General features: G+C 44.9%; 1 protein-coding gene across 1 annotated transcript in view; it reads right to left on the reverse strand.

The window, feature by feature from the left end:
- Positions 1 to 12,322, reverse strand: part of ARHGAP31 (Rho GTPase activating protein 31) — a 96,579-nt gene that overhangs the window by 26,483 nt on the left and 57,774 nt on the right. The window contains exons 3-6 of the mRNA XM_006210319.4: positions 11,427 to 11,571; positions 1,928 to 2,010; positions 850 to 957; positions 21 to 163 (exon numbers count right to left, since the gene is read on the reverse strand). Coding sequence (XP_006210381.2) covers positions 21 to 163; positions 850 to 957; positions 1,928 to 2,010; positions 11,427 to 11,571 — 479 coding nt within the window. The remainder of the gene's footprint in view (positions 1 to 20; positions 164 to 849; positions 958 to 1,927; positions 2,011 to 11,426; positions 11,572 to 12,322) is intronic.

Here is a 12,322-nt window from a genome sequence, read left to right on the forward strand (position 1 = left end):
ATGCCAGGAGGAGCCATTACCATCGTTCTCCAGAGACCCCGGAGCACCGTTGTTAAAGATTTGATCCACGTGATTCAGTATGAATTCAATCACCACCTGCTGGACCCGGACTGCAAGGAAGGCTGCATCTCCATTGCAACCAGTGGCTTCAATCTCTTTGGACCTGAACGGTGGAAGAAACACATTCAGTTAACGGGTCTGCCCTACCAACCGAGGCATGACAGGGAGCCAGCCAGCCTTTTGTACAAGCCCCCAACTCCTAAATGTGTACAGTGTGTTAATCTGTAGAATATTTTAACTACTTAAGATCAATTAAAGGAACTCTCCAAAGGCTGTGAAGCCCAACGCACTGAACAAATTGGAAACAGTTACCAGGATTTATACATCAAAAGACAGTAAACACTGTATTAGCGAATACACAGGAGTTAATTTTTTTCTTCATAGGCTCTTCTTCCACCTCCACCCACTTGTTCTAAGGGCAGGTCATCATTTATGAAGTCACGTGAAGCAGCTGATTCAGGTTATAGCCAGCTGGGACCCCACCAAAACCAACAAAAGCCAAGGAGCCTCAAAGACCCAGAAAGGCCTTTTAAGGAAATTGTAACATACAAGGCCCCAAACCTGGCTACATCTTGGTTGTACCCAGAAAATACCTCTGGGCTCCAGAGATTCCAAGGTTAGTGGGCAAAGGCTATTAAAATCACCTTTCTTTCCCACGTGTTCCAAAAAACCACCCAGCCAAAGGTTTGTCTTCAAGGAGCTTCAGTGTCGAAGAACCCAGTCTTCATATGAGTTGGGGGCTGCTCTGAGCCCACTGGGGTCGTGAGAAGGTGAGGGTGTGCTGGTTACCTGAGGAGGTTGGGCGCCCACACCAGGGCCAGGTTCCTGGCATGCATGTTGGTCTTGCTGCTGAAGGAGGCGATGTGTGCCAGGTGTCGAATCAGGTATTCCAGGGTCCTGTAACGGGTCATTTTTTTTTTTCAAGCAAGTGAGAAACTTCAGAGCCTGTGTGAAGCCTGACATCTGGAGACAATTTCTAAGTTTGAATTTAAGAGACTCTGTGTATTTCTATCTCATGAAGTTTGGAGCACTCTCAGGAAGATATCAAGATAGACGGAGGTAGTTTTCTTGGCTGTGGCATGCTGGCTAGGGTGGAGAACAAGGCAGTCTTGTCAGAAGTCAGCAGAGGCCTTTGGAGCACCAGTCAGAGACTGAACCGAGGACTCATTGGACCCGGAACCTAAGGGCTCCTCATGGCTCCTTGTGCCTCCTTTCACCCAAGGCAGCGTCTTCACCACACTGACTTGAAACTGGCCCCCAGCTCGGCTCTTACTTTAAGTCTTCCAGCTACAGGTACCTTGGTGCTTGTCAGGGAGCTCATTTCAGGGATGGATGACATCTATTATTGCTGGTAAGTTCTTTCTAATACCACATCAGAATCTGCCCTCTTGTAAAAGCTGGGCAGGCTTGGGGAATACTGGGAAAGGTTGGTAAGATTAGGGACTAAATTGTGAGAATGAAATAAAAAGATGGGATGATGTAAGGGATGGTACTGATGAGCATCTGGACAGATCAGTCAGTCAAACTCTGTTTAAAAACCACCTTGGGTTCCATAGATTAGATTATGCTATGAACCTGGGTAAGAAACTTCAGTATCCCTGTGAGGCTGGCTTCTGCAATCAGAATGACCTCTTGTGGCACTCTGAGGGGGTGCCCTGGAAGGGACTTGGACACAGGCTGCCCCTTCCCACCAATGTCTCTGGTCAGGCAAGAACTCACTCTAATAAAAGTGACCTGTTCCCCCAACTCAGAATGCCCTGGGAGGACTACTGACCACTGAATTCATTCCCTTTTCTGATGCCTGCCTGCATCTATGGTATTACATCACGTCGAGAGGCTGTGCATTTCTTTTACCAGGGCTTCTTACCTGTAATGGGATGGGGGTAGCTCCTGGATAACATTTTGGATTCGGGCCAGTTGGCCTTCTTCCGGGCAATGCGACACTGCCTCCTGTGGACAAGAACAGGAAGCAGCCCAGTGAGTACTTGAGAGGGTGGCCACCCACCTGTCTGCTGCTTTCATTTAGGCTTCTGGTCCTCCAGCCTCCCAGCCTCCCATGCGTAGAGATCATCCTGCCAAGAAGCATGCTTTCTAGTAAAAATAAACCACTAAAATCTCTGACGGTTCAAGATGGGACATGTCTAACAAGCAGGCACATGGGGTCTCTGTCATCAGATGGTTGGTAGGTAACTGATAAGGAAGGTGTAGAGTCTTGGGTGTGTCCTGTGTGGCAGAGAGTCATAGAGGCTCACACTGGGAGAGAGAAACAAGAGACTCAGACAGAGTGAGATGGATGAGAGAGCCGCTCCACATTTACCCTCAGCTGGCTGTCTTTTGGGGTGAAAACAGCCACTCCCCACCTAATCCGAGACTACCCATGGCCTGGCTATCTCCACAGCTGCCTGTCGTAGATGCCAGGAAACAGGGAAGACATGGAGACCTTCTCAGCAGGATAAGAGCTTTGTCCCTGAGACCCAGTGGCCTTGTCCAGACTTGCTCTCTGGTTGCTTCCGGTGTGGGAATTTGGTTCTCCCTCTGCCCAGGCCCACAAGGAGAGGCAGGGCTTCAGTAAAGGCACAGTGATCGCAGGCTTGGCAGGGGCTCCAGCACGACGCAGGTGTCCCTGGGCAGATTCGGCTAAGAATCTGTCCTGTCTGTGCTCAGGCCCCGCCCAGGGCAGTGGCTGAGTGCTCAAGACCACCAGCATGGGAGCCATACCTAAGTTCAAGGTCAGTGGTAACCACATCTTTCTTTTTTTACTGAGGTATAATTTACATATATTAAAAACGTATGAATCTTCTGCTACAGCTCCCTGAGTCCTTTCAAATGCATATAATTCTGTAACCCCACTCAGATCAAGAGACACTTTCCAAGGGGCTCCTGAGCTCACCTCAATCCACAGACATATGTGACTTACACACTCCTGTATCCCAATGCTGGAAACTTGCTTTACATTTGTACATACTGAAAAGTTTAATCAGAAAATACATTCTTTAATCTGATGAATGCTGCCTTCTACAATACAACCAAAAAGAAGGTCCTAACTGTGGTCTGATTTTCTTAAATTGTTCAGTCATTAACTGTCACTTCTTGCTTGGGAGTAAAGACTTGAAGTTCAAACTCTCAGTAATGGGAATTTTTAGGCATAGAGGAGTGGAAGGAAATTAACTTTATTGGGTGCCTTCTGTTTGCCAGACCCTATTCTAGGCCACACTTGTTGTGTCTGTTCTGTTCTCACTTGGAGGAGAACTTCAAGACGCTGTCCCAGCCTGGCCCTCCCACCGCCCTGTGCTTCCTCCATCTTTTCCCACAGCATTCATCACCGTTACTGATACTACATAGTGTCCTTGTTCATGAGGCTTATTGCTTATTGTCTGTCTTCCTTGCTAGACGGACGCTCTGTAGGTGCAGGGATGTGCGGGGTCCCAGTGCCCAGAACTGCGCCCTTTACCCAGTAGGTGCTCCCCGGAGGTCTGCTGGATGACTGCACATTTCCTCCCCCATTTCCCTAAGTGGGACATCATGCCAAGGCTTTGTCCACCAAGTTGGTTTTGCTCTTCTTTTACTTTTTCATTTAATTGAAGTAAAACATTCACAGAAGCAAACCATTTTCAAAGGCGATCAAAAATCTCTTTGGGAAAGCGAGATTTCACTTCCTAAGCAGAAGTGGGGAGAGTTTCAGGGCTGGGAGGTTCACAGTCACAGGCGTCTCAGTCTTCTGGTGGGTTTGGCAGCCTGAGAATAGAGCCTACATGAGCAAGCTGTCTGCTGCAAGCCTCGCCTTTTGAAATGTGCACGATGTGGAGGGTGAGGACAAGAAAGGGAACTGGGATAAGTACCTTGACACCGCTGCTCTCTTCCTGGGAGCTGTCATTTAGAAAACAGATTTGGGGGAGGACCCTGACTCCCAAGACAGGGAGAACCTCATAGGGCGAGTGAAGGGAGAGAGCTCCAGAGGAAGGAGGGGCGGAGGAACGCGCGGCGCGGGTCCTCCCACATTCTGTCCTGAGAAGGGGGAGGGGAGGGAGGCCTCTCTCCCTCTCCCTGCAAACCTACGACGAGTTTTGCAAAGCTTTGCACACACATCCCACCCCATGCCTCCCTCTCTTCCCCCTGACTTTCTAAAAATGTGACTGGAGAATAAAGGTGTAGGTCAATTTAACAGCCCTCATGGAAAGTTCCTTTAATATTTTAGGAAGATGTTAGTCATTTTTGTTCTGAGAGCCGGGCGGGCTCACCCCTGATGCCTGCAGGTCCCATTTGGGACTGATGTTTATTTCATTATTCACAGCCTCTCCCCATCGCACCCAATCCTACTCAAAAGCTCCCTACATCCTGGTTTTTCTTCTGAGGGATCTAGTCACTGCAAACCTATGTTTAGCTCTCTTTATGTTCCCCCATTAGGATGGGAGGGGGGGAGTTGAAAATTTGCCCATCCCCATTTTTATTCCTGAAAGAGAATTTCACTCAACATTAGCCAAGCCAATCTTGTTAATGGCTAAACCTTAAACGATACAGGTTGAATCTGTGACAATTGGTTCTCTTCCAATCAGTACCAATAAGACCAGCTCCTTGCCCTTTGAGGACTCTTGTCAAGACTGGACTCTTGTCCCCCCTGGCAAGGCCCCGGCTCTTGTTTCATCCGTTTACCAAGCTGTTTACCAAGTCCTGCCGCCTGGGCAGCCCCTTCACCAGGGTGGACAAACAACCCGTGGCTCTCTCTTTCACCACACCCCAGATGCAACTCAGTTTTTGCCCTTTCTTTTGTATTAATTATGTTTAAATTATTATAAATCCTCTTTTAGTATTTTTAATCATTTTAATTTAGTAGATTAAAAATAATTCATGCACATGATTTAAAAAATGCAAAGCATTCAAAGGAATTCACAGAAGAAAGTTAGTCTTCCCTCCAACTGCAGACCCTCCGTCTCCAGAGACAACCACTGTTGTCTTCCAGACAGTCGTTGTACCTCCCTGGCTTTGTCACACCTGGTGTGGCAAGCATGATCATGTGACCTGGCCCATCTGCAACTCTCCCATCGTCTCCTTGCCTGCTCCCTGTGGGCCACGCTGGCCTCCAGATATTCTCTCAGGCAAGCTTGGCAAGTCCTCGACTGGGGCTTTTGCACCTGCTGTTTCTTCTTGGTGCCCTCTCCTACCAGATGCCTGCACACTTTGTTCTCTCCTCCATCCTTGCCTCTGTTCAAATATCACTTCATGCAGAGACCTCTGATCATCTCCCCAAAACAGCAGCCCCGTCATTCTCTGCCCTGAGCCTGCGTTAGTTTTCTTCAGAGTCTTTATCAACAGCTAGCATTACAGAGCTATGCTTTAAGTTGGTTTATCATCTGTTTCCTTCACTAAAATATAAGTTTCACGAGAGCAAGGATTTTATCTGTCCTCCTTACTATTAAATCCCCAGCATCTGGAACTGTGCCAGCCTGGTATACAGAGTAGGTACTCGAAAAATGTCTGTTGAATGAAATGAGTAAGTAAATGACCCTGTGTTTTGCTTTGTGTTTGAAAATATCAAGCCGCAATAAGATATATTTCTTGTTGATTGAGATTGGCAAACAATTTAACAAATTGAAAACGTCCACTGTTGGCAAGGCTGCAGGAAAAAGAGTTGTCTTGTCTCTCTGGAGAACAATTTGGCAACATGTGACAAAATTTTAAATAAGAATTTTTCACTCAGTAACACCACTTCTATGATTTCTTTTTCCCCCGAAGGATATAAATAGACAAAAATAAACATATATATGTTCAAAATCTCTTTACCGTTATTTATAAGAGCAAAGTGTTAAGAAACAAGTCTAAATGTCCATCAATAGGAAACTGGTTTAAGAAATCACCATATATGTAAGAAAATACTCTGCAAAAATAATGTCTCTCTATATTTGTCACCATGGAAAGATGGTCACATTGTTGAATTAACACTGTTCCAAAACAGCAATACATACATTGAGGAGCAAAAATGAGGAGAAAGGGAGAGAGAATTTAAGAAAGAAGTCTAGGGATAAGAGGATGAGACAGAAAAAGACAGACAAACAGAACTGTAAGGACGTCTCCTGAAATATTAAGAACAAATATGCCTAGGGTGTGAGATTTCAGGTGATTTGTATTTTCTCCTTGACACTTTTCTAGATTGATTTAATTTTTGCAATAAAAATGTATTTAGACTTAGAAAAACAAAACACAACAAAAGCACTATGCAAAGAGTAAAAGAATCAAGGAAATACACACACGTTAATTATGGTTGTCTTTGGTTTTTTAGAATAGGAACCAAGGGTTCCTCTCTATTTTCCTCCATTTTCCAAGTTGTCTTTTATTGAATATGGTTACTTTTAAAATGAGGAAATACTCACATCTAACGATGATGATGGTAATCCAACAGACTCACAAGGCCCACAGCCTTTACTCCTGGTTCCTGGGAAAGACTCCTCTGTGGTTTGAGGGTCAGAGGCTGCCATTATTCATAACTTACCCACTCAGAGGGGAGGCTCGTTTGCCCTGCATCTTAGATCTCAAGGTCCCTTTAGATCTCTTAAGAGTCCCCTAACCACTGACACTTCCACATCAGCTGGTTTATGTTGGCTTCTCTAGTGGTCAACATTTATGCCCACATTTTTTGCACCTTTTGGCCTAATTTTTTTTCATTAAAAGACTAACGTACTTTTAAAGGATAAAAATTTAAAAGTTAAAGTATAAAGAAGGAGAGAAAATGGGGAAAAGCAAGATGGTGGAGTAGAAGGACGCTTGTAGCTCACCCTCTCCCAAAAATACACCAAGACCCACATCTACAGACCCACTCAGCCAACCAGAGCATCTGCCGAACTCCGACAGAACATTGCCCTCTTTGAAAGACAAAGACGCCAAAAATCTGGTAGGAGAAAAGGAAAAAAGAAGAAGAAAAAGCAAAACAGTGTGGGACCAGTCCCACGGGGAGGGAGCGGCAAAGGAGGACTGGCGCTTGTTTGCTGGGGCTCCCCTCTCCAACGGAGAGGCCAGCGTGATGGAGGGGGAGCCTCTGAGGCTCAGATCTGCCCCAAGCACCCCTTGACCGACAGAACTGAGTTAAACAGGCACAAAGGGTCCCCATGACACCCAGCCTGAGACATGAGCTGGCAGCTGGGGCCGGGACAGGCTGCCCGAGCTGGGCAGAGAACTAGAGCGGCTGCACTGAGGCAGCCCTGGGGGACTACAGGGGGCTGCGCACCGTGGCTGGGAGGGAATACAGAGCAGAACAACCTTGGTCCCCCATAAATTGTGAAAAAAGCAAAGCAACACAGCTGGTGTGCCCTGGGGGGCACCATAGCCTTTGTCTCCTCAGACCTGTGCCACCATTACTGGCGCTTCTCAGAGTGAGAAGAGAGGCGGGGTGCAGCCACAGCTGCCATCTCCTCCTGTGTGCAGTACCCGGGCAGGGGTGGGACCGAGGACTGAATCCACGCCCGCGGGGCTCCACAACCTCCTAGGCAGGACTGAGACTTGTTTACAGCCCGAGACAGACAGGATCTTTCTGCCCTGGCACCTCAGAGAACTCGTGCCACCAAGACAAATAAGGAACTGAGATTTGGCACGCAGCAGGGGCGGGGCCGTTCCGCGGTCTTCCCTGAGCCCCCCTTCAGAGCGCCAACCCAAGGTGGAGTGGGCAGCTGCACAGAGCAGCTGAGCAACAAGCGCCAGGAGAGGGTGGGCAGCCACCCACCTTCCTGGCAGAAATGCAGCACCTGATCACGGTGCTGGGAGGAGGCGCGATCCGCCCACCTGCCTCTCCCGAGTGCAGCATCTGACTGCGGCATCAGGAGGGGGAGTGACCCGCCCGCCCAGAAGGTAAGAGTTCAGCACCTGACCCAGTGTTGGGAGGAGGCACGATCTACTAGCCAACAGCCACTGGGAGCAGCACAGAAGAGGGCGCCAACAGAGGGCCTCTGGAAACAGTAAGCTGAGTTCGCGAAACAGGGCAAAGACACAAAGACCTCTTGATAAAATCATTAAGAGCACACCATCTCCAGGAGAACCAGATAACTGATACTCCTTAAGCCACAATGCCAGAGAGATATGAGCAATATGAAGAAGCAGAGGAACCACTCTCGATTAAAAGATCAAGAGAAATCCCCTGAAAGCATGATCAAGGAAATAGACATCGATGGCCTACTATATCAAGATTTTAAAAAAGGAGTGATCAAAGTACTGAAGGAGCTAAAAGAAATAGTGTTTAGAGATATAAAATGTCAAAAATGAAATAGAAGTTATAAGGAAGAACCAAGCAGAATTAGTCAATTCATTTGCTGAGATGAGAGCTGACCTAAAGGCTGTACAAAGCAGGCTAGATAATGCAGAGGAATGAATAAGTGACCTAGAAGACAGGACAACAGAAAGCACCCAATCAGAACAGCTGAGAGAAAAACAAATAAAAACAATGAAAACAACATAAGGGACCTATGGGATAATATAAAGCATGCCAATCTACACATAATAGGGATTCCAGAAGGGGAAGAAAGAACAAAGGGGATTGAAAAGGTATTTGAAGAAATCATGACTGAAAACTTCCCAAACCTAAAGAAGGAATCAGATATTCAAGTATAGGAGGCTCAGAGGGCCCCAAACAGGAAGAACCCAAACAGACCTACACCAAGACATATCATCATCAAGATGGCCAGAGTCAAGGATAAAGAAATGATCCTAAAGGCAGCAAGAGAAAAACAAAGAGTGAGTTACAAGGGAACCCCCATAAGGCTTTCAGCTGATTTCTCTACATGAACACTACAGGCCAGAAGGGAGTGGCAAGATATATTCAAAGTCCTGAATGAAAAAAAAGGTGCAGCCTGGGATACTCTATCCAGCAAGGGTATCCTTTAGAATAGAAGGAGAGAGAAAGAACTTCACAGACAAGCAGATACTAAAAGAGTTTAGCAACACTAAACCCATGCTAAAAGAAATATTGACAGGTCTACTCTAAATAGAAAAGAAGCAGGATGCTACAAAAATGAGAAACTCATAACTGGAAAGGAGATAACTGCCATGAATTACAAAAAGAATAAACACAGAATTGTAAAAGAAGACATCTAAATCATTAAGAGTGGGAGAGGGAAGCAAGGAAAGCCACTGTGGAAAACAGTATGGAGATTCCTCAAAAGACTAGGAATAGACTTACCATATGACCCAGGAATCCCGCTCCTGGGCTTGTATCCAGAAGGAACCCTACTTCAAAATGACACCTGCACCCGAATGTTCATAGCAGCACTATTTACAATAGTCAAGACATGGAAACAGCCTAAATGTCCATCAACAGATGACTGAATAAAGAAGAGGTGGTATATTTATACAATGGAATACTATTCAGCCACAAAAACCGACAACATAAGGCCATTTGCAGCAACATGGATGTTCCTGGAGAATGTCATTCTAAGTGAAGTAAGCCAGAAAGAGAAAGAAAAATACCGTATGAGATGGCTTATATGAGGAATCTAAAAAAAAAACCAAACATAAATACAAAACAGAAACAGACTCATAGACATAGAATACAAACCTGTGATTGCCAAGGGGGTGAGGGGTGGGAAGGGATAGACTGGGATTTTAAAATGCAGAATAGAGAGACAAGATTATACTGTATAGCACAGGGAAATATATACAAGATCTTGTGGTAGCTCATAGCGAAAAAAAAATGTCACAATGAATATATGTATGTTCATGTATAACTGAAAAATTGTGCTCTACACTGGAATTTGACATAACATTGTAAAATGACTATTACTCAATAAAAAAATGTAAAAAAAAGGAGAAAACTATCATTCCATCATTGAAATAAGTGGCTATTAATCTTTTAAACATTTTTCTTTTTTACTCATGTCTCAATATACAGTTATGTATCTGCTTTTTCCGATTATCATTATGAGTATTTCCCTGTATCACTGAAAACTCCTAAATATATTTTAATCGTCCAAGCCCAGTTTTTAAAAAGTATTCATATATTCCTCTATAATATCAAATTGAAGAACATTTCTTTGCTTAAAATAGGTTTATCATTGGAGCCACGAGAAAGATTCCTTCCCATGGTTAGAGCCTAGATCTGGACCTTATCAATAATTGCAATTCCTTCATAATCTTAATTTCAAACATCTTCTCTGACTACCCTACTCCAACAGTCTACTGACCTCACTGGGATGAATAATCCACTGAGCTACTTTTTCACTGCTTCTCCCTGTATCACTGAAAACTCCTAAATATATTTTAATCGTCCAAGCCCAGTTTTTAAAAAGTATTCATATATTCCTCTATAATATCAAATTGAAGAACATTTCTTTGCTTAAAATAGGTTTATCATTGGAGCCACGAGAAAGATTCCTTCCCATGGTTAGAGCCTAGATCTGGACCTTATCAATAATTGCAATTCCTTCATAATCTTAATTTCAAACATCTTCTCTGACTACCCTACTCCAACAGTCTACTGACCTCACTGGGATGAATAATCCACTGAGCTACTTTTTCACTGCTTCTCACCTGACTTATGCCCTCATTTCCTTTCTTATCCAGACAAAATTGTGTGGTCAGTTATTTCAGTCACTCCCTTGCATACACTCTCATCTCTCTTCCACTCTCTTCCAGCTGAGCCTCAACCTTGGTTAAACGCAACTCTTCACCTACTCTGCACCTCCCCTGCAGCCAGATGTTCAAGCTCTGCCTTTAATGCTATCTCTACAGACGTGCTGTGGGCATTAATTCTCCTTTCTGCTTCTTCTCTGGGTGCCCTATTTGGTGGCCATGCTGCTGCTGCTTAGGTGCTCTGCTGTCGCCCACCCGTCCTCCACCAGCCAGACTCACTGGCCTATCCTGCATTCCCTCTTGGCTGCTTTTCCCAGATGATTCGTTTCTCTTCCCAGCTTTCTAACCTCTGCCTTGACTTCTGTTTGTTCTCTCTCCCTTCTCTACCCACCCGCCTCTCTGCCCAACTCTCCCGACCCCCAAACCACGGAAGGAATAGCCTAATAAAAATGAATGAGCCATGAGGGTAGCATCTGGAGCCTCAGGCTCCTGTCCTGCTTGGGGACAGAGTGACCTTGGGCCAGTCATTTCATTCTTTGGTTCTTAGTTTCCTCCCCATATAATGATGCACATTTGGTTAAATAAATATGGAGATGAGTTAACGCAGTTCTTAAAACAAACATGATTCTGAAAGTTAAAGAAAGGAAAAATTTCGCCAACAGTCCCGCTACCCTGATTCCCTCACTATACCATCCTGCTTCCATCACTAAGATAATGTTAACCATCTGGTGAGTATTATTATTGTTATTTTAGTGCTGAAACTTTCCTTGACCCATCCATGCTTCCCACCCAGTAACCATGATGGAAATCCAAACACTCACCGTGAATTTCTCATAGAGCTCATAGGTCAGGAGGGGGTTGGGGAGCTCCCTAAAGTAGAGCTTGCAGAGGGAGCCCACACAGTGGATGTCCTGGAGGTACACTTCCCTTGTCAGATCTGGACATTGATCTGAGCCAAACTCTTGCCTGAAACAACACAGACAGAGACATAACAATCCCAGGAACATGTGTTCCATGTCAGCAGCTACTTGGCTGCTTAGGGGGTCAAAAGACCCTAAACTGCTGACCTGACCATAATTTTGACCTTGATTCAAAAAGACCTTCTCGTCCAAGCACAAGGAAGCTACAGGAAGATTTCCACTTCAGGTCTGGATCATCCTTCCAGAAGCTGCTGGAATTAGCAAGCCAGAATCCCATTTACAAGTGGATTTCTCATGGTGTGTCTGTAGTCTCAATTACAAACAGTGGGGATACATGTAAACAATTTGCCAAAAACCCTGTTGAGATTTCAGTTTTTCCAAAATATTGTTCTAAATGAACTTCTCTTTCTTGGAGGAGAGACCAAAACCAGGGTGAGTCAGATTGTTATCATTCATGTCCACATATTCATGTCAGCCAACTTGTTTTATCTGGAGACTCAAACCCAGGGTTTGAGAACTTGAATCAACTTTCTCTTTGATGCTGAATGGAAACTTCTAGGATGCCTCATAGTGACTCCCACAGGACAGATGAGCTTATAAATATCTTCTTAAACAATCTATAGACGGGTGTTTGGAAACATTGTCAGATTCCAGGCCTTGTTTCTAATTTTTAAAAATTTCCTAACAAGGTTACATGAATATACTGCTTCAAATTATATATACTTACTAGTTAAAAATCTATTTAAAAGATGATAAACCTAAGCTTTAATACAGAAGTGAAGTTAGGTTTCTTGAGA

The sequence above is a fragment of the Vicugna pacos genome, chromosome 1 (genome assembly GCF_048564905.1).
Source record: "Vicugna pacos chromosome 1, VicPac4, whole genome shotgun sequence".
Taxonomy (NCBI): domain Eukaryota; kingdom Metazoa; phylum Chordata; class Mammalia; order Artiodactyla; family Camelidae; genus Vicugna; species Vicugna pacos.